The sequence below is a fragment of the Onychomys torridus genome, chromosome 1, assembly GCF_903995425.1.
Source record: "Onychomys torridus chromosome 1, mOncTor1.1, whole genome shotgun sequence".
Taxonomy (NCBI): domain Eukaryota; kingdom Metazoa; phylum Chordata; class Mammalia; order Rodentia; family Cricetidae; genus Onychomys; species Onychomys torridus.
In genome coordinates this window covers 103,641,461-103,663,774 of record NC_050443.1, presented here as the reverse complement: position 1 = coordinate 103,663,774, position 22,314 = coordinate 103,641,461, and the positions used below count along the sequence as shown (strand labels likewise).

General features: G+C 51.3%; 1 protein-coding gene across 6 annotated transcripts in view; it reads right to left on the bottom strand.

The window, feature by feature from the left end:
- Positions 1 to 2,692: 2,692 nt before the first annotated feature.
- The window catches only part of LOC118589073 (katanin interacting protein), a 175,413-nt gene continuing 155,791 nt past the window's right edge, over positions 2,693 to 22,314 (bottom strand). For all 6 annotated transcript variants that reach the window (XM_036195976.1, XM_036195961.1, XM_036195968.1 and 3 more), the window contains 10 exons: positions 17,831 to 18,008; positions 12,479 to 12,644; positions 11,227 to 11,384; positions 10,131 to 10,195; positions 9,031 to 9,141; positions 7,022 to 7,161; positions 5,522 to 5,623; positions 4,880 to 5,037; positions 4,706 to 4,794; positions 2,693 to 4,258 (listed from right to left, as the gene is read on the bottom strand). In XM_036195976.1, coding sequence (XP_036051869.1) covers positions 4,200 to 4,258; positions 4,706 to 4,794; positions 4,880 to 5,037; positions 5,522 to 5,623; positions 7,022 to 7,161; positions 9,031 to 9,141; positions 10,131 to 10,195; positions 11,227 to 11,384; positions 12,479 to 12,644; positions 17,831 to 18,008 — 1,226 coding nt within the window. In that variant the 3' untranslated portion in view covers positions 2,693 to 4,199. The remainder of the gene's footprint in view (positions 4,259 to 4,705; positions 4,795 to 4,879; positions 5,038 to 5,521; positions 5,624 to 7,021; positions 7,162 to 9,030; positions 9,142 to 10,130; positions 10,196 to 11,226; positions 11,385 to 12,478; positions 12,645 to 17,830; positions 18,009 to 22,314) is intronic.

The following is a 22,314-nucleotide window of genomic DNA, read 5'->3' as shown; positions in this document are numbered from 1 at the left end:
GCAACAACAACCAGGAGGTGCCATCTGGTCTGAAACCTGGGCGAGGCTACAAACCACCCAGAGTCCAGAAAGGGAAGTAGAGGGCTAGTCTGGATGGGCTTACCATCCTTGTTTCACAGCCTGGGCTGGTTGGACGCCTATTCCCCTTCCCAAGTCTGGACCACATCTGGCCACTGAGCTTTAGTAGCTGACCTTGGCCAGGCTGACAGTTCAGACACCATGCTAGCACATGCCTATGTCTGGGTACATGACACCCACACACACCCACACACACTAAGCCCTCATACTGGGCCTCCTTGGAGCCTGCAGGCTCCCTGATGCCCTCACCTCACAAGTCTGTCAACTCCACTCTCCATGTGCAGAGGGACCCATGGCAGTCTTTCCCTGGCCAAAGCTGATGGGCAGGCTCTAGTCTCCATTTCTTCCCTGGTTTGTGGTCTTGATGAGTGGTCACCCCACCACCCCCCCCCCACCACAGCACCTGGACCCGGTCACATACTCATCTCCCAGGTAATGGAAGTGTCAGCTTGATTCATGGGTCTTTGCTGCCAGGCCTGAGGACAAGGCTGGCAGGAGCTGCCGCTGCAAGGGAGGAAGTAAGGGCTGTACAAAGCATCCTGATGTGCCTTTGGACAGGCCTGGGTGTGCATCCTGCCCTGTCTCAGACTTGCGGCTGGCTCCATCTGAAAATGAATCACCTGAGGACCAGAGGAGGCGTACACATAGAACACAGCTGCACACATAGAACACAGTGCTGCCACAGGGAAACAAGATGGAGAAACAGAACACTGCATGTAACCCCAAACAAGAAAGCCACGGAGTGAGGAGGGCCAAGCAGAAACTTGTAAGGAGCACAGCTCCTGCCCCTGGCCAGTCCTTGTTGGCCTACTCTTCACTGTGCTCCCACACTATCACCTTTGCTTTCCTGGAGGACTGTGGCCTGCTGATGGCTGTGGGCCTAGCCGGGCTGGGGGACCAAGAAGAGGTAGGAAGTAAAGGGCCTGAGACAGGGAGAGGTGGTTATGGGGCCACCTGGGGTGTGCCCCCCTTCCTTCCCTCTGTTGGGTAGGGACCAAGCTAGGCGAAGAGTCTCAGAGTTGGTAGAAAGGGGACCATCCTGTCACAAGGCACAGGAGTAGGAGTGGAGTGGAAGGTAGGTACAGCTCTCTGTCCAGTCAGTGGCTATGAGACACTTCTGGAGCAGTCAACTGAGTCAACTGAGTCTGAGCACATCCTGGAACTCAGGGGCAGGCAGGAGGGTGGCTTGTTGCCCTGGGAAGGAGTTCCTGCCAGTGTCATCCAGCATGAGGTCCACGCATCCTGCTCTCAAGCCTGTGCATCATGAAAGGATGGTCACTAGGAGACTTAGCTGAGTGTCTCCTGGGAGGGATGCACGGTGAGACCCAAGCTCTGGATGCTGTGACAAATCCTGGAAGGAAGTACCACTGCTGTGCAGTCTGGGTAGGGGAGCCTGGGGCTGGGCCTAGACTCCAATGAGGTAACACGGCCAGGGGGGTGCTAAGGAGAAGGTGCTTTGGGTTGGGGAATAGAGGATGGTGGAACTCGTACTTGAACCCAGGTCTTCGGGTCCCAGAACCATCACATGGCATGCAATGTGCTGGGAGAAGGGCACCTACAGCAAATGAGGACCAGTGTCCAGCACCCACAGGCCCATTTGCCTGGCAGAGGGCCTCAAATATGTTGGTGACCATTGGTTTTGTTGCTATTATTATGAATAAGGCTGCCAAGAGCTGCCCTTATGCCAGGGCTGTGAGCCGAGCAGTTTCCAGAGAGGTTAAGAGACCACACATGCAACAGCTGCAATTCAGGAGACAGCCCTGGGTGCTAATGGACATGCAGGCCTATACGAACTCCTCAGCCTGTAGCAGGTCCTTAGGGCTAGGGCCTCCTTGTGAACACTGCTGCCACAGACCTGCTCCTTCACATGTGCACCTTGCCTTGATTGCCTGGCTGTGCCACATGATCTCCTGGCTGGGAAAATGATGAAAGCTAGCAGAACAAAGGGGCCATGGGGCCATCCGAAGAGAACCATCCTAGGCAATTTCTCTACCCAGCCTCACTCACCTGGTCTGGGTCTGGGTTGCCACGGCGTAGACACCCTCACTGGCTCCATCACCAGATGAGGCTGCTCTGTACATTCCCACCTGAGGCAGGATCTGGGTCAAGCAGAGTCTAAGGGACTGGGTAAAACCAGGGGGACAACTTGGCCAGAGTCTGCCCCACAGGACAGAGGCCATGCTTCTTACCAGTACCACAGTGTGTAGGTGTGTGTGTGTGTGTGTGTGTGTGTGTGTGTGTGTGTGTGTGTGTGTGTAGGTGAGTGCCCATGCTCCTCACCAGCGCCACAGTTGGGGTGGGAGGCTTTCTAGACAACTGAAGCTGCCTCTCTCTTCCTGTCCATGGGCAACTGACTCCTGATGCCAAGAAACAGCAATACCTCTTCTGAAGGAAGTGGGTAAGGAAAGCAGGTGCAAGGACGACCCAGGAATCTGAAGTGGTGCCAGACGAAGCCCTGTAGTCAAAGACCCCTCTAGGGCTGTCACCCCTGCTCTCCAGTAGTCACCTGAGGATTTATGCATCTACTAATAGCTTTCAAAGCTGCATGTCCTGAGAAGGTTACACAGCCTCTGTGCCCCAGCCCCTCTATACATAACATGGATTAAATGGTTAGTGGCCAGTATGCAATATATGCACCATTTCCTGGGGTCTGTTTACATGCACCATTTCCTGGTGTGGCATGGGGGCTTCACAGAGAAAGTGGGTTCAGGGCCATGGCCCCACCTGAAGGCAATGGTGGGAGCAAAGCTCAGATAGGCACATGCATGAGTTTTCAGTAAACTCAGATCGACCCTGGCTTAGGGCTGGAGGCAACAAAGGCTCCCTCTAGCTGACCCCATCCGGTGTACCACACTCTATTCTTAATAACATCTTTTATTGATTTTGTAATAAAAAATAGACATTTATTTGAGAGTTAATGCTTGTACCAGTGCCTTCCCTCTGAGATTGCATGGAATATACACTTATAAACACCCACCAAAGGTCTGCAGGGAGCACACCAAGGTCAGTCTTGGGTGTTCCAGATAAATTTGTGCCTACCCTGAGGACTAGAAGAAGCTGGGTTCCTGGTAAAGCAGTGGTCCTGGCTTCCTCCTAAGAGCTGGTTTGACGGCCCTCCTGGGAGGTGTGTGGCTCATCTGGGAGTGAGTGGAGGAGCCAGGCGCCACTGGAGGCTACAGAGATGATGGATTCTCATCAGAGGCAATCCTTTCTGCACATCAGCTGGCTCCAAATTAAAACAGCTGCACAGCTGCTGGGTGTTGCTGCTCATCGGCCTTTGTGATTCTTGGTAGCATCAGAATGTACTGAGTTCGATACCATGGCACTGGCCTCGCTGGGCCCTGAGCCAGGAAAACAACAGATTAATATTTGGAACCAGAAATTACCCACTACTGGGAGACTGATTAGGTCCCTGATCTGAGCTTGTTCTATAGATGTACACACAGGCATGGGGCTCTGGGCTTCAGGGAGAAGGGGCAAGTCTGAGCCCAGGCCCTTCAACTCTTGACATGTGTGTGTGTGTGTGTGTGTGTGTGTGTGTGTGTGTGTGTGTGTGTATGTGTGTGTGTGAGAGATGAGAGGAGAGGCAGGGGCTGAGGGCAGCCTTCAGCACTCACTGTAGCTCACTTCCTCTCCTTAGTAGGACAGAGGGCAGAGGCCACCTAGGACTAGCCCCAACAGGCCTCCTGAGGCACTGGACAGATGAGGAGCTGTGACACAGTGGGCCTTTCAGCATCTGTTGCCCTTAGTGAGCAGGGCTGTGCAGTGAGGGGCATGGGCCCCATGGTCATGTACTGAGTTCTGGGCCTGAGTCAGGGGCTGCCTAGGACTGGGGTGCCACAGGCCCTGCTCTTATGGACCTCACAGGAGAGGACAGAGAGGAACCAAGTATCCCTGGCTCCCAGCAGCAGCCCAGTGTGGCAGGGGGGAGCTGCCCTGTTCTTGACCTCTCATCTGACCCCTATAGCTCCCAAGGCTGTGATTAAAGTCCCTTGTTCCTCCATGCTCTTCCAGCCCTTGGGGTCCCAGCTGGCCAACCCTGAAGTATGAGGAACACGGGTGCTATTCAGGGCTGGTGATAGAGCCTAGCCATCCCAGAGAGGCTCTCCCTCCTGTTCCAGTCAGCATCGCCAACGCCTTGAGGTCTCCTTTTCACGTATGCAGGTTTTGGGGCGTAAGGCTGTGGAAGCAGAACACAGGATGAATGAGTTACACTGTCCTTGAGAGCAGTCATATACCTGGCTTGCCATTCAGGTAGGGGGAAACCTGGCTAGACTGAGTTCGGGGCATACTTCATGCCCTAGCCCATGCACAGAGTAGACTTTATCATGGAACTCATAAGGCCTTTGTCTATGTTACCGGATGTCCTTTAGGACCCAGCTCAAATGCCACCTGTCCAGGGAGTCTTCTTGGTGTCCTTTCCTGGTTTCCCAGTGTGTCTTGCCTTCCCCTCCTGGCCACAAGGGGAAGCCTGCAGCTGGAAGCTGCTTCTCACTCTGGGACAGGATCCCAGATGGAAAGAGGTGTTGTGCAGGCAGGGCAAGGCCAGTAGACTCTGATGCCTACTTCCTCTCTACCCAGACCAAGCCTCTGACAGGGATATGCAGGGCAGAGACATGCCACCTACCTGGGTCAGCCGTGCCTGGCTTCCTCCTTGAGGTAGTGATGACCTGGTTTTCATTCATCATCTGTATGTCCTGGTCTTCCTCTGGCTTACTGCAGGAGGAGCAGACAGAAGGCTCATCAGCCTCCAGGCCAGGTCCCTGCCATCCATCCTCATTAGGGCTGATTAGGGTTGTACCTGATGGTGTGTTTCTCCTGGTGACAGAAGTCAGTGTCCTCGGCAAAGAGGATGGTGTGGTGGGGCACGGTAGGCTCACATGTGGGCAGGATGCCCCCAACTAGGTGGCTCACCATGGCAAGAATGCCATTGTACACCAGCAAGTCATCCACCAGCAACTAAGAGAGAGAACAGGAATGGAGCCCCGCTCCCTCCCACATTTGCCCCACCCCCAAGCAGCATGCCCCTCTGCTGCCCCAAGCCCAAGCTCACTGAAGACTGGCATGAAGGGCATGTGCTGTCCCCTTGGGCTGTAGGTTCACAACATTGGGTGACCAAGTGTGGAGATGGAGGCAGACTCAATCTCTGGCTCCTACGGCTTCTGTCTCTCCACCTGGCCACCCAGTTACCTCCCAAAGCTGTGTGATTCTAGAGGGAGCCCTGAAAGCAACATCAAGTCCAGGGCCAAGTTCAGGGCTTGCTTTGGATTATTTCAAAACTGTTCTGAATTCACGGCTGGGTGGCAGGTTTCCCTGCTCCGAGGACCAGGCATTTCCAAGTTTACAACTGGGGACAGAGACCAAACTGCAGCCAATGGTAATTGCCCACAGTCTAATTCCCAGGGAGCACAACGATCTCCCACACCAGCTAGTGAGGACTCACACCAAACTCCTTCACTCCTCGTTGAGGTGTTTTCGTGTAATTCCACAGTTTGATCATTGACACAGTGGTGGGCAGATCGAAAATGACATACACCCGGTTCACCTGTCAGAGAGCAAAGCTAATTAAAGCAGCTGTGTTTGGAAACAGAGCTGTGGGCTAGGCCCAGAGCACCAGGGCAAGAAGCTGGCCCAGGTGCCAGTGGCGGCACTCCCCATGTGGGAAGTCTCAAGTTCCATGCCTCTTCTCCTCAGAGCCCATTTTGAGTCAAGTCACGTGTGGTTGCGTTTGAGCAAACTGCTGAGCTGGCTCTGGGAGGGCCTGCTGCCTCCTGCTGCTGTGGCCCTCATTTAAATACTGTCGAGAACTGAGAGCAGCCTGGCCTTCGGTTCCTCAGGTCAAGCCCAGGATGGTCTCCACCTGTAGAAGCCAGGAGCATCTCCCCACCAAGCAATGTGCATAGTCCTGACCCATTTGTCCTTTCCCAGAGTTCCAGAGGAAAAGCCAGAGTCCTGTGCACTCCGGCACCTCGGTTTCTTCCAGCCCATGTCTGCTGGGGATACCAAATGGCTAGCACTCAGCCCCAGATCAGCACCAATGAACCAGTGCAGCAGGCTCAGCAGCACCAAAGCCTCCCTCCTCACCTGGAAGGCCAACCAAAGAACTGAGTGTGAGGTGAGTGAGTCCGCCTTGCAGCTCACAATGACCTGGAGACAGAGATGGCTGGGTGGGGGTCCTGCTCAGACCCTGAGATCCCCACTAGGAGAATGAAAGTGACCAGAGGCGGGCAGGGGACTCCTGCTTTTGGCTGGGGTCTAAGGGCCACAGGGGCTGTGAACCCCTTTGCACAGGTTGGACCTGTGGTCTTTGGGAGCTGTTTCCTCCTCTGTGTGGAAAATGTCTATCTTATACTCAGTTACAGGAGTGGGAAAGGGACCCCAGATCCCACCACATTCTGCTGACAGGCTCTGACCCTGAGGTGGAGGGTGCTGATGGCTTATACCCTCTTCTGGACCTTCCTTCCTCTCTGCAATGATGGATCAGGTTCACTGCAGGGTTTGAGAGCTGGGAAAGGCACTCAGTGGTAAGAATGGCTGACTTGCTGACTGGGGCCAGAGCGAGGGCAAGGTGGCCACATTGTGGCCATAGGCAGTGATATAAGGAACAGAAACAGGCAAAGGAGAGGGAAAACAGGGAAGATGCCAGGCTGCAGTGGGCCGCAGAGGGCCTTGACAAAAAGGCAGAGAGATGCACGTGAGGCCAGTGGGTCCCTGCCCTCCAGCAACTGTGCAGGGACCTCTGACTTCAGGGTTCCTGGAGCTCCTCACACCTCTGGCACCTTTCTGAGTAAAGTCCGTGGAGGCAGAGACAGAACTGTGAACCTGGAAGGGCTATACTCCAGCCGTTAGCCACAGCTGGCATCTCTCTGATGGCTCCCAACTGCTTCAACTGTCACTGGGCACAGGGGCAAGTGCCCCTCCAACCCCAGGGCCAGGTACCCACCAGGCCAGGCAGGATGGGGGCCAGCCACATGTGCCTGCCATCGCTGGTGTTGTTGACTTGGTCGATAAGCTTGTCGGGGGTTCGCACGTCCCCGCACACACCCTCAAGCGCATTCACACTGTCCGGGAAGGCAGCGATATCTGAGGTGTAGGTTAAGCTGTCGGAACCCAAACTCATATGCTGTGCATAATGTGTTACCCTCAAGGCGGCTGTCAGGCTGTCAGCCCTGTCCAGAAGATGCTGGGCTGGCATCCTACACTTTAGCAGGCTGGGAATGATGGTTGAAATAGACACATTCTATTTTCTAAGAAAGCGGGGTGTGGCCAATGGGAAGGGGTTCTGTTTGGGCTAAGGGGTCGAGTTCAAAGTCAGGGACCACAGGTGGGATGGCCGGAAGTGAGGGTTCACTGGAGCACAGACAGGGATTATGGTGCTACCACTGCTCTGGAGCACAGGTCACACCCTTGTCAGGTCTGCCACCCTGGCCCAACAAGAGCTGATTAGAGCAGAGACCCCAATGTGCATGTGCAGAATTGGGGTCCAGTTCTGTCACTGTGACAGGAAATCTCTGTCAGGAAATCTCAGACGAGCCACTGGGCACTACTTATTCGGCCACCTCAGCTGTGACAGGGACATAAAATGTCTATGCTCTGAGATGGGCAGAAGTCAGAGGACACTGGCTAGGAGCCTCTTGGTGATGTTAGCAGAACATACAGACCCAGGAGCCATTGCTAAGTTATGAGGAGGACGATAACCCCAGAGACACCTTGGGCCCCAGGCAGACACAGGACAAGCTTTGGGGCTGCGCTGGCATTTCCCGACCTGGAGGGCCAGAGATCACACACTCAAGGATGCTGCTGCTAAGCACATGACAAAGAAGACAGGTAACAGAATTCAAAGCTTTACAACTGGGCTGTGTGACCTCAGGTAAACAGGTCTCCAGCTCCTACTCTGGACAATGAGGACTCCAGAATATTCTGTTCACCCAATTTCTGTGGGTGCGTGGGGCATATTCCCGCAGTGCCTGGTACACAAGAAGCCCCCGGGAAGTACTGAGTTTGGGGGGGCTGATAGACAACAAGAGCTTCAGGAGTCAGCGCTGGGATAAACTGGAAGGGGTCCATGAGGTTAGTCACTGTCACTCCACAAGACCAAGGGCCCCGCGGGCACTGGCGCTTCTCAAGCTAAGTTCCAGAGGCTGGTATTGCATTAAAAATATCAATGACCAAACTAAAACCTTTTAGAACTCTCTGGACCAATCACCAGCTCCAGCATGGGCACACCATGAACAAAGGATGCTCCAGTAATACACTCCTCTCCCACTGAGTTCTCCGGCAGACTCTGTCAGAGCCTTTTTAGAACACCAGGTGACTGTGCCTTCTGAGAAGGGCCTGTGCTTAGCAGGATCTCCCCACATTCTCAACCATGGGACTCTGGTCTGCAGAGAACCAGTTATAGTGGCCTTGGCAAGCATGACTAAGAGCAGCTCTAAGGGTCCAGTAGCATCATACCATATCGTCATAACCATCACCCACCACCACCACCACCACCACCACCACCACCACCACCACCACCACCACCACCACCACATCAAAACTACAGTAATTAACATCACCACAACCATCATTATCACCACCACCACCACCACCATCATCAGTCACCATCACTATCATCATTAATCACCATCACCATCATCACCACCAGCATCGGGTCTTTCATTTTGTTTTGGGACAAGGCAGCTCAGACTGGCTCAAACTCGCAGGTATCTGCCTGTCTCTGCCTCTGGAGTGCTAGGATTAAAGGCGTGCACCACCACATTTGACTATCATCAGCTCTTTTGAAATAGGGCCTTGCTATGTAGTTCAGGCTGCCCTCAAAATCATGCTGGCCGCACACAGGCAAAAATCCTCCTGCCTCCACCTCCTGAGTGCTAGAATTAGACTTGGGACCCTGCACCCGTCTCCCAGCGGCTTTTCCCCTGCCGGCTCTGCTCCCAGCAGAAAGGATACTGTTCTGGGACAACGGGATCCTCTCCCCATGCTCATCGTACAGCTCCAGCCCTGTGAGGCCGATGTAGTAGGGGTCGCCCCAGCTGGACAGCAGCTGGAACTGGAAAATGACTACGGCCGTGGTTAAGGAAGAGAGAAGAAAGCCACGGAGTGGGAGAGGTGACAGGGGCTCTTCTTGTTTGTCGACAGAAGAGTCTCTCTCCCAGAGATGGTTTTCTTCAAAAGGAACACAGCATCACACTCGCCACACCACCTGCCCTGGGAGTAGACAGGAAGGAATAGTCCGAGGACAGACAAGGTGGGCAGATGGTGCTGGGTGGGACACTCTTGTCTCATGCCTCAGTTTCCCTGGTTATAAGATGATTAGAATGAGAAATCTCTTCCCTCCTCTGTGTCTTTCAAGTCTATGGGAACAAGCATGTTAGGGGTGTGGAAACAGTCTCAGATCTGGCTGCAGCAAATGATTCCCACCAACAAGGGTGCACAAGGTGATACCTGCCCACCCTTGATTTGATCTTCCTGCTCCCAGTTTCTAGGAGCAGGTGTGGAAGAGGATCTGGGAGCCCAGGCACATCCCTGGCAGCCACAGGCAAAGGCACTGCTTCCTCCCAGATCTAGACACCTCCGGAGAGACCAGTGCAAGTTAGCTGACCTCTCTGATTGCTTCTTTTGTTTTTTGTTTTTAGCTCTTGGCTTCCCTTTGTCTCTATTTTAAAGAGACAGCGTCTCACTGTGTAGTTCAGGATGGTCTAGTACTCATGATCCTCCCGCCTCCAGCATGCCTGGCTCCTGTGATTAGTTTTCATGGCTGGGAAGCAGGGCTGCCAATGCAGCCTGCTCCCAGGGCTGATGCAATGAGGTCACACTAGGAAGGAGGGGCTCTTGCTGCCTCTGTCCCTGCCTTCTCCCTGCCAGGTCCCCGGGTCACCTGTCTCTTTTCCAGCCCCTCTCAGCTGGGTCCTTTGTGCCACCTCCACAACCCCAGTCCTTCAGGAGGTGATGGGACCCATGCTGCTGCTACTCCGTCTGAGAGCTGCCTTCCTCAGCTTCCCTAGCTACACGGGAATGCGCAGCATTCCAGCTGCCTGGGGGAAGGATACAGCCACAGGGCATGAGTGGGGCCTCGTAGTCCATGCTGGCTCGCTCCAGGCTCTTTGAATCCAGCCTGGAAAGAGATTGAAACAGCACCATGAGCCCTTCTGTTCCAGGGTCATCGAGAGACACTCCTCAGCCATGGACTGCAGATACAGCAGTGCAGGGGCTCCTGTGTGAGCTCCCCTTTGCCCAGGGGATGCATGTGTGGGCAGCAGTGGGGGACCCCAGCTCCTTTCTGTTACAGACCCTTGCAATCCTCAGAGTAGCCCAGAGGTGGGGACACATGGATGCAGACACCTGGACAGAGTGGGGAAGCCACTTGGGAAAGCCACGCAGCTGGCGGGTGCTTGAGTGGGTTGTGCCGCTGGGGTCACTCTCTCAACCACACCCCTGCTCTCCTACAGGAGCAGTCTGCTAGGCTGAGGGCTAGGTGCTGCTGATGGGGCAGGGTGCCTGAGTGTGACAGGCCATTTGGATGAATAGAGGTCGGAGGAGGCCTCTCACAGCATCAAGCTGGGCATAGCAAAGGCCCTGGAATGTGGGCAGGATGGGGACGATGCAGAAGAGAAAGGAAACAGAGGGGAAGCCCTGAGCACTGATGGCTTCATGATCCCCCGCCCAGGCCTCAGTTTCTACTTCTGTGAAATAGGTATAAAATCCCAGCTTCCAAATGCTGATTCTAAGGGACAGGAAGATTTCTGTAAGTTCAACACTAGCCTAATCTACATAGTGAGTTCTAGGCTGGCCAGGGCTAGAGACAACTATGACACTGCCCTCCCCTCCAGCTTCTCTATTCCCTCCTCGTGCTATGCTACACAAGGATACTATTACAATTTTGCCATTGGGGAAGGGAGCTCTTTTATTCCTCTATGGTGGCCTTTCAGATACTGGGAGCTGTAAATGGGTAAAACTTACTCGGTTTACACTTTGATGCTGGAGTTTGGACATCCTGGCAAACCCAAATGAGAGTTTCCCACCTGCTCTTTTTCTGGATTGGGGCTGGGGAAGAGGAGTCGTTTCTAGATAACACAGGTGGCTGAAGCTCCAGCCCTGAGGGTGCACACACAGAGGACACTGGCGGGCCAGCCCACACTCCCTCACCTCCTGGTGGGTGCTGGTGACAGCCGGGTCTGCAGGTAGTCTCCAAAGAGGATTTCTTGTGCAAAATCAAAGTGACAATTGCCAGGTCCCTTTCGAATAAGAAAGCCTTCTGCAGGAGACACACACAAGCCGTCCAGGGACACATGGGCGATTTTGACCTAGCAAAGGAGACACAGTTTGCCTGAGGCCTAAGACAGTGGATAGCTTTTCTACCAGGCCAGGGACAGTAATGTTCCATTTCAGACACAATGCTGGGGTGGGCACAAGATACCCAGAGTAAGGCCCCTGCCCAAAGGATACTTACCTGTGCTTCCTATCCATGTCTCAGTCCCAGGGGAGGCATGGGACTTGGTGGGGGACCCCAGGCAGCAGTGGCATTAGCCTGTGGCAGTACGGTGAGATGGTCAAGGGCATTAGCCCTGGAGCACAACCTCTGCCTCTAGTGCTGTGTAGACCTAGAGGCCTCCCTCCATCTCCTTTCCCACCTGGGAGAGGGGCACAACCTCCATCTTTCTGGGTACATAACAGAGACCCAGCTGGTCCCTCTGACAGGTAGTGGCATTGTGCTCACAGACATGCACACACACATGCACACACATGTGCACACACACGTGCACACACACACACACACACACACACACACACACACACACACACACACACGTGCACACACTGTCCAGGCAGGAATTTTCTAGCCGTCCTGCTGGGGTCCGCCAGCAGACCGCAAAGGCTACAAGCATTCTGAGGCTTCCTGCCACCTCTGCCTTTCCACCAGCATTGAAAGAGAGTTTGGGTTCCATGCTTGACAGACTGAGACCAGACTCCAGCCATGAAGTTCCCAAGGAGAGTGGCAACCCTTTCCCAGCCTTCCTTAGATCCCTGAGAGGTGGGGCACTCAAAGGAGGCAGGGTGGGAACCGGATGAGATGAGGAAGGCACACAAGCCTGCCTCATAGCACCCTCCCCAGTGCTCAATGGACAGCGGGCCCAGAGGCGACACTGCAAGCCTAGACTGTGTGGGAAGGGGACCCACAGTCACAGAAGAAGCAAGCCCTCCCTGCAGTTCCCCAGGCTGCCCTGGGCTGTGGGCTAGGTCTGCTGTATGCAAAAGGAAACACAGCTTGTTCTCTCCCTCGATGTCACCCCTCCCCCCATTTGGAAGGTTCTGGAGGATTTATGCTCCTCTCCAGCACCCACACCAGCCATTCATCATGCTGCCTCCCTGACAGTGGACTCCGCTCTGCCCAGCTTACCCCTCGGTAGGTGTCCTCAGGAGATTTATTGTAGTTCCAGAGGCGCAGGCCAGCAATGCTTTGGGCTCTGTCAAAGTGGATCCTAACCACATGGTCCAACCCAGGGGAAAAGGGGATCAGCCACATGTGCTCATCCTCGGTGGTGATGTTCATGCCATCAATTAACCTGCAGGCAACGAGGACAGAGCAGCAAGATGGTAGGAGGCCTCCGGAAGGCCCGCTTTCCTCCTCCACCCGTGTCTTGGGAGGTGGGTGAACAGTGAAGTCAAGCAATGATATTTCAGAAGCAGTAAAAACAGTTTATGCTCATCAAAGGTGCTGAGAGGCTTTCATCCTCACCAGGATAACAGACAGGTGTGTCCCCTTGCAATCCCTCAGCCCAGGGACCCCAGGGTGGGAAACTTCTACTAATGGTTACTATTCCTTGCGTTAGGAAGGCTGGCTGTAGAAATAAGCCCATCACAGCTGTGACACAGGTCCCCTAGGATGTGCCATGGTGAACAGGAGAAACAGCAATCATGAGATGTGGTGTGGCCAGGCAGGCAGAGCCCAGGCAGCAGGGACTAACTCAAGCTGGAATGAGGTCATGACCTGGGTGTCAGTGCTCAGAAGGGGTGCCCTGGGGTGGGAGGTGGGCTTTTTCTCTATTGTCCCGATGTTCTGAAAGATGCAGGGGTACAGTTGAGGAAGTACAGAGAGGGAGACCTCTCTTGGTGAGGGAACCAGGAAGACTAGGCCAGAGACTAGTGCCAGAAGAGGCAGGTGGCTCCATGCCTGTGTTGAGCCAGCCTGCTTGGTAGCCCCAGGTCTGAGTGCCCGAGGGAAACCCCAGCCAGCAGCAGGGGTATCTTAATCAGTTACCTCAGCCCCACTGCATCTGTCCCTGCCTCACTCTCTTCAGTCTGGACCCAACCTTTGTCCTCTGTGTGGCATGGCCACTTGAAGACCTGGCCCCAGAGACAATTGCCCCCGCCCCCACCACCTTTAGACCCTTCGGGGCCACTGTCCTGTGAGTAACCAGGCTGTGGACACAAATCCTTTATCCAAAATCAACTTTTCCCCTTACCATTTGATAGTTTGAGGTTTAGAATAAATCTAAGTGTTCATCCACGGAGGTAAAGCGTTTTCTCTCCTGTGCTCTAAAAGGCTGTTATTAAATTGATGGATGGTGTGTCTTACAATTGCTGGCATGTTAAACTGAGGAAATTCGGCAGGCCAACCCTGCTGTTTGTGAAGGAAGCTGGCTGCTGTGGACTGCTGTTTCCTTCCAAAGCAATTACCTCCGTCTTGGAGACTGGCTGCAAGAAGGACTGTTGCAGGCTTTTGGGAGAAGGGACACTGAAGATGGATGGCAAAAGAAGCCTCCTCCTGGGCAGTCACCTGGTTCTGTCCTGAGACACCCAGTAGTAACAAGCCTCCCTCGTGCTAGATCAGGGTCTCTAAACACTATGGCTACCACTAGGACCCTGTCATTGCAGGGATATGGTGGAGGCCAGGTTGGGGCAAGAGGGACAAGAAGAGCCTGGGACATCCTGTCATATCAGAAGGCTGGGGAGGGTGGGTACTGGGTAGTAAATGCTTGCCCTCCATGCCAAAAATTCTGGGTTCCACCCCTCGAACTTCAAACAAATGAAAATAAATATTGCAAACAAATACATAAATGGGCACAGGCACTCCCAGAATCTGAGACCATCAGCAAGGATAAAATCAAAAGAGATGGCTTAAGGACAGTTCCCATGGCCCGCAGTAGACGGCCAGCACCCATGCCCTGCAGTAGATGGCCAACACCCATGTCCAGCAGTAGATGACTAACACCCATGCCCTGCAGTAGATGGCCAGCACCCATGCCCAGCAGTAGATGACCAACACCCATGCCCAGCAGTAGATGACTAACACCCATGCCCTGCAGTAGATGGCCAGCACCCATGCCCAGCAGTAGATGACCAACACCCATGCCCCACAGTAAATGGCCAACACCCATGCCCAGCAGTAGATGGCCAACAGAAAACAACTCAATGGCATCTTTGGAGGTTCTCAGGCTCATGTTTTGTCAGGGCAGGTTTTTGTTTGTTTTTTAAACCTTGCAGATCCTTTGTGTATATGTTATGGCCTCCAGCTGTCTTTACAGGATTCCTGTGTGTAAATGTGTATGGCTCTGTGTCTACATGACATTCTTATGCTTTTCTTTGGCTCTTCTGTTTGTTTGTTTGTTTTGTTTTATTATTTTATTATTATTCTTTAGAACCCTATTTGTTTTCTAAGGAGAGACAGAAAGGGTGTGGATCTGGATGGGAAGGGATGTGGGGTGGAACTCAGAGGAGTTGGGGGAGGGGAACCATATGAAAAAATTCTTTTCTTGTTTTTGTTTGCCAAGAAAGGTTTCTCTGCATAGCCCTGGCTGTCCTAGAACTCACTTTGTAGACCAGGCTAGTCTCAAACTCAGAGATCTGCCTCTGGAGTGCTGAGATTAAAGACATGTACTACCACACCTAGTTGAAAATAAAAACTGTTTTCATTAAAAGAAAAATATACAAACAAGCAAACAAACAGACACTAGAGGAGGTGAGTGGGTAGCATGCTTCTGTAATCCCAGCACTTGGACCTGAAGCAGGAGATCTTGAACTTGAAGTCTGGTTGGTACACACTGAGAGACCCTGTCTTAGAAAATAGTACTATGGCGGGGGGGGGGGGGGGGGCACTCCTCTAGAGTGAAGAGAGCTTATAGAATGGGAAAAATGTTTATCAGCTACATATAAGACAGGATTAATATTAACATACATAAATAACTACAAATATCAAACACCCCAAACCCAAGTCATTCAATCAATAAATGGGCTAATGAAGTGAGTAGACAATTCTCAAGAGAAGAGATACAAGTGGCCAATAAATATTTGAAAAAAACATTCAGCATCCTAACGACCAGGGAAAACTGCTTTGAGACTCTATCTCACCCCATGAAGAAAACAAATGGCAACCAATGCTGGGGAGAATATGGGGGGGGGGGGCTTCATTCCTGCTATTAGGAGTCATAGAAATCATTATAAAGGTCTCTCAAAACCCTGAAAATAGATCCACCATATGACAAAGCTGTAAGTCTCCTGGGTATATACCCAAGGGACCAAAAGTCAGCATGCCAAGAGATACTTGCATATTCACATTTCCTGCTGCAGCATATATGGGCAGGAAATGGACTGAGTCTAGATGTCCACCATAGATGAATGGGTAAAGTAAGCTGGTGCATACATGCAATGGAATTTTGTGCATCCATAAGGAAGAATGTAGCCATCATGGCATATGCAGGAAAAAAGACACAACTAGGAATGTTAAGAGAAACAAGCCAGACTAAGCCAAATGCTGTGTGTTTTCTCAACTATGGAGCCTAAGCCTTACATTATATATGGGGGTTACCTGTGCATTTATACCAAAAAACTAGAAAGGGAATTGCTGGAGGAACGAGAGGTCTTAAGATGGGGATAGAAGCATCATGGGACACTGAAAATAGGGCAGGAGAAGTGGCTTAACTGGGAGAAGAAAGGAAGCTAACTGGAGGGGGCAGGGAAGGATGGTGGGGGAGGGGACGAGGAAGAACAAGTGTAACGATGTGCGTATGAAGTTGCCTTAATGAAACATGTTGCTTTGTAGTCTAACCTAAAAAAATAAAAATAAATGAAGGAAAATGAGACAAAGAAGTCCCCTGAAGCTCGAGGGCTTCTCAGCCAATGGCACACATGGCTACCTGGACCACTACTCACAGATGTAGGTGTGACAAGGACATTGAGGGTGTGTTTGCATTTTCAAGTACTTCCTGAAACACTGAAGTGTTTCAAGACGACATTATGATTGGGCAGGAGGCTGTCAGGATTTCTGTGGGGTAGCAACTGGGTGACAGGCATGGACATTCTGGGCAGGTGTGAGTTTCTCCTGCTGCTGGCCAGCAGCAGCTTGTAGGCTCAGGTCTAGATCCTCCAGCTGACCTATCAGGATCTACAGGCCAGGGTGGCCCCAAGCAGTCAGTGCCAGGAAGGGATGAAGCCCACAGTGAAGGGCCATCTTAAAGGGACAAAGAGGACTCAGCCAGGACAGGGGCTGCAGTGTGATCACCCTATTCCCAACCTGTAATCATGGGGATTATTTCTACAGTTCTATGGATAGAGAAACTGAGGCACAGGAGATGCCTAACTCAGCAGGTAAGTGTATCCCAGGCTGGAGTATCCTGTGACTTGTGTTCAAATCATGACTCCACTTAACTAGTCTGGGTACCTGGGGCCACTTCCTGACATCAGCTTCCTCCCTCTATACATAGGGCCAACATTAATGATTCTTGGTCTGTTTGTCGCTTTCATAGATGGACACCTGCAATCTCCTAACAGCCCAGTGCCTGGCATTTAACATTCCGAAATGGCACCTGCACTTCTGGCTATGTTGTCCTCACTGTCACAGCCGTGAGGTCTGCAAGCTTAAAGAGATTTGAACTCCCACCCCTCAAATGCTCCTTGACTCTTAGTTAATTCACATAGCTGTTGTACTGGCTGGTTTTGTGAGTCATCAGTGAGGAAGGAGCCTCAGTTGAGGAAATACCTCCATGAGATCCAGCTGTAAAGCATTTTCTTAATTAGTGACCATTGGGGGAGAGCTCAGCCCATTGTATGGGCTGGTGGTCCTGGGTTCCATAAGAAAGCAGGCTGAGCAAGCCAGGGGAAGCAAGCCAGTAAGCAACACCCTTCCATGGCTTCTGCATCAGCTCCTGTCTCCAGGTTCCTGCCCTTATTGAGTTCCTGTCCTGACTTCCTTCGATGATAAACAGAAATTTGGAAGTATAAGAATAAACCCTTTCCTCCCCAACTTCCTTTTTGGTCATGGTGTTTCTTTGCAGCAATAGAAACCCTAACTAAGACAGCTGTCCAGAGCGGGAGGTGAAGTGCCAGTCTATGGGTGACAGGTATCTGGGGATGGACGCTATAAAAAGCTTGTCAATTCAGCCTGGTCTTGGTATCCGGAATGCGTAGGAAGCAGAGAAGCCATACAGAGACTTTCTTTTCACTTTTCAGTTTACAGAGGGGAGAGGCCTAGGCAGGCATATGCAAAGCAGAGTGGGTCACACTGAGGCTGACAACTATGGCTGACTGAGGCCCTAGCTGATGCCAGTGTGATATCCCAGCATGCAGCATCTGAGATACACCAGCCCAACTTTGCAACCTGCCTGCCCCTCAACAGGGCTCCTGTGTACAAAGGGTCACCTCTACTTCTTTTGGCTACATACCTTCCCAGGCAGTGTCTGATGTGTGCCTGATGCCTGGAACACAGAGCATGTCCCTTGACCCTGACTGCCACAGTCAAGCTTCTCCTACTTACTTGTCTAGGGTCCGGGAGTCATCAGTGTACTCTGGCAGGTCATTTAGGTCCCTGGGAGAGGCAGAGAGCTGGTGCGGGTGGACGGGCAGCGCCTGGCCATCCTTGCCCACGACTTCCAGGCCAGTGAGTCCTATGTAGTGCAGGTCCCCCCAGGAGGCTGTGAAGTTTAGTCGGAGGCCTGTGAGGGAAGGAAAGCAGCCAGTCACCACCAGAGGCTCTGGAGCCAAAAAAGAGCTGCCCTTCAGCCTCTCCACTCTCCCCTCGTGAACGTTCTCTCAGGAGTCTTCAGGCCCAGACCACTGCCTACTCAGGACATAGCAGGCAGGACACCCACACATGGCTAGGCCCCTCACACCATGTTTTGTGCCCTGTGAGTTCCCTCCCTCATGCTGTTTCACACTGTGGTATTCCTCTCCTGGCTTCTAACCCCCCCTTGGTTCTACCCAGATGATCTTCCAATTGTTCATTTCTCTAGGCCTTTCTTCTACAGCAAGGCCCTTGCACATGCTGTTCCTAGTCTCTGGATTGTGCTCACAGCTCATCATGTCTGTGTATACTTCCTCTACCAAACTCTGGAGGCCACTACTTTGTGGTGGTACTGTGTTCCCCAAAATATTGTGCACCCTAATAAATTTATCTGGAGTCAGAGAATGGAACAGCCACTAGACAGACATAGAGGCCAGAAAATGGTGGCACTCACACCTTTAATCCTAGCATTCCAGAGGCAGAAATTTGTCTGGATCTCAGTGAGTTCAAGGCCACATTGCAAACAGCTAGGCATGATAACACAGGCCTTTAATCCCAAGAAGTAGCCTTTAATCCCAGGGAGTGAAGGCAGAAAGGAGAAAGGCATATACGGTGTGACGACCAGAAACTAGAAGCATTTGGCTGGTTAAGCTTTTAGGCTTTGGAGCAGCACAGTTCATCTGAGAGGCATCCAGCCTGAGGAAACAGGATCAGCTGAGGAACTGGCAAGGTGAGGAAGCTGTGGCCTGTTCTATCTCTCTGATCTTCCAGCATTCACCCCAAAAACTGGCCTCAGGCTTGATTTTATTAATAAGAACTTTTAAGATTCCTGCTACATCTGGCACCCAACATTTGTGGTACGAATTCACGAAAAAGCTGCTTGCCTGTGACCTTTTGGGCCCGTGCTCAGACCTGAGCTACCCTCAGCTGGTTGTGATGGAGCACGCTGGTTGGATTTACTGAAGAAGACAGAGGCAGGAGGATCCCGAGTTTGAGGCCAACCTAGAAGAAGCTTCTGCCAGGGCTGAGCCACAAACAGTGGTGGGACCATGGAGGCAGCGGCTGCTACTCATCATGTTGGTGACTGCGGTGATGTTGCTACCTGGAATAAAGAGTTTACTGCTTGGTCAGAGGAGAATTGCCCGGGCCATCATATTATAACAAAGCCTCAGCAAAAGTCAGTTTGGAAAAGTTTGGCAGGACAAATGGTGGGGAGAAATTGCTGGGAAGATGTTCTCTTCTAGGGAAGAACGTTCATGGTTCTGAGAGACAGACATTTATCAGACTGATTGCTCCAAACCACAGAGGAGGCGCACATACACACACACACACACACACACACACACACACACACACACACACACACAGTTTGCAGGGAACCATGACCACGCCTAACAGTGACTTTGAAATTTTCAAAAGCTATTAAGCTGATTAACACCACCAAAAGATTGACTTTAGACTACAAACTGCTTAGGACAATTTTGAGATGGCTAGCTGAGATGATCCAGCCTGATAGACTGACTACTCGAATAAGGACTTGTGACAAGCTCTGCACTTTCCCATTATGCAGAGACTGGACAAATGATACAGGATTTGACAATTAACCCAAAAACTTTCTTTTTTAGGATCCCCTAAAGATTTCTTCACCCCCCAGAAAGCAGGAAGTAATTTTAAGAAAACAACGCCTATATTCCCAAGAGGTGGGGTGAGTGTGTTTTGGTTGTTCAATGGCTTATGGTATAATTGTTATTGTTTATGATGGTTGGTTACAAGTTGTTAATTGTTAATGGTCAGGAAAAAAGCTGAACAAGGAGATTAGATTCAGAGTTTTTGTTTGGAAAAAAAGAAAGAAAGGAAAAGAAAGAGAGAATATAGATATGGGGTAGATCATAGAATCTACTCTGAGAAAGAAGATGAAGAAATAATAGGATAAATGGGTAGATGATTGAATCTACTCTAAAAAGAAAAAGGGGAAGATATAAAAATGACAAAAGGTAGACTACTGAATCTATTATGAAAAGAAAAAAGATAGAATATGGATATGATAAAATAAAGAGGTCAATTATTGAATCCACATTTAAAAAGGAACTACTTGTTTTAAATAGGATAAGTAATGAAATTTTTGTCTGAGTTTATCAAATGTTACTGGACTGGACATTGTCAAAAAAATTTTATATATATATATATAATGGAGTTTTTTGCCTGAATTTGTCAAATGTTAATGGACTAGACATTGTTAAAGTAATTCTTGACTGTATATATTGTATATACTTATTGGATAGTTTTTCTTGTATTAGTTATAAGCTTTTTTAAACTTTAGACAAAAAAAGGGGAAATGTGGTGGTATTGTGTTCCCCAAAATATTGTGCACCCTAATAAATTTATCTGGGGTCAGAGAACAGAACAGCCACTAGACAGACATAGAGGCCAGAAAATGGTGGCACTCACACCTTTAATCCTAGCATTCCAGAGGCAGAAATTTGTCTGGATCTCAGTGAGTTCAAGGCCACATTGCTAACTGCCAGGCATGATAACACATGCCTTTAATCCCAAGAAGTAGCCTTTAATCCCAGGGAGTGATGGCAGAAAGCAGAAAAGGCATATAAGGCGTGAAGACCAGAAACTAGAAGCATTTGGCTGGTTAAGCTTTTAGGCTTTGGAGCAGCAGTTCAGCTGAGATCCATTTGGATGAGGACTCAGAGGCTTCCAGTCTGAGGAAACAGGATCAGCTGAGGAACTGGCAAGGTGAGGAAGCTGTGGCCTGTTCTGTCTCTCTGATCTTCCAGCATTCACCCCCAATAACTGGCCTCAGGTTTGATTTTATTAATAAGACATTTTAAGATTCCTGCTACACTACTTAGTAAATGTCCATGTGACCTGCCAGCTGCTGACTCCTTAAGGGAACAACCCCACTTGTTTTTTTAGACTATTATATACCCACGTACTGGACAGTGCCTGGCATATATAGAGGCTCAGTGCCAATGAATGCCTGACAGTAACTAAATGAGACAGTCACACCAGAATTGGACATTTTATGCAAATAGACTCCTCCTAGGAACCCTCACTGCATTCAGGGTAAGGGAAGTGGCTCTGACCCCATCTTTCCCCTCAACTTTCACCCCACTTCATCAGAGACCACATCAGGAGACCTCCTGTGGCCCTGGGACACACATGCCAGGTGACTCATTCCATTGCCCAGAAAGGTCCCCTTCTCTGGGGCTCTGGGTCACACGCTGTCACCTTGTCATATACTTGGCTGGAGTTCCTCCTTTCCCAGTAGAGCAGGGTCAAGCTCAGGGGCAATCCAACCATGGAGGTATCCGACCCGATTTAATATCTGCCTGAGTTCTGAAGTCCAGCTCTTTGGACTTCTGAATGACAGCATGGTGGGTGGATCTGGCAGAAAGCCTGGGTCATGAGGTGCTCCATATTTCTTAGAGGAGGATCTGTGAGCCCAGCAAACTTCCAGAACACCCTGGGGGGCCAGGCTGCAACCTCTCACCTCCCTGACACAGGACATCTTGTCCTGTGCCCTGTCATTTCCCAGCATCCTTTTTGTGACTCAGCCTTCAAACTTCCTCTCTGTGGTGCCAAAGTCAGCCTGAGCATCTAGGGGGCTGATGAGGACTTGGGTTCTAAGTAGCACTGAGAAGACTGCTTGTTATGGTCACATACCCTCCAGGGTGTGGAGCAACTCAGGCTGGCTGCCCCTCCGGCCAGTGGCCCTGCTGCTTTCCCACAGAGGTGGGCCAGCTTCTCCACTCTGCCTCTGGGCTGCAGAGTGGAATGTGTGCACAGGAGGCTGCCTCCTCTTTCTGCCCTGCACTGATGCCAAGGCAGCTCAGTCACCTGTTGCTCTGGCCAGTAGCAGCACATGCACATGGTTGCTAGTCCACGTGCTGGCTGTTCAGAGGCATACAGAGGCTGAGGGAGAACACCTGAGTGGCTCAGAATTGCCAGCACTGACGGCTACAGAGCATCCAGGTGCTCCACTGTGGATTTGCTCTGCAGCAAAAGCTGACTGACATATTCCTTCTACTAGCCATGTTCAAATGGCATTTCTCAGCAATCTTCTGACAGTGCCCCCCACTCTCCTGCCCTTGTTCCACTTGCTTTCATCCTAACCTCGAGAGGTAGTCTGCATTAGTGCGCTTGTTGATTTCCCTGAGGCCAGCACGGACTGTTCTATCCTCAGAGCTAGAACAGCAGTGTCCAACACATAGATGCTTAATCAAATT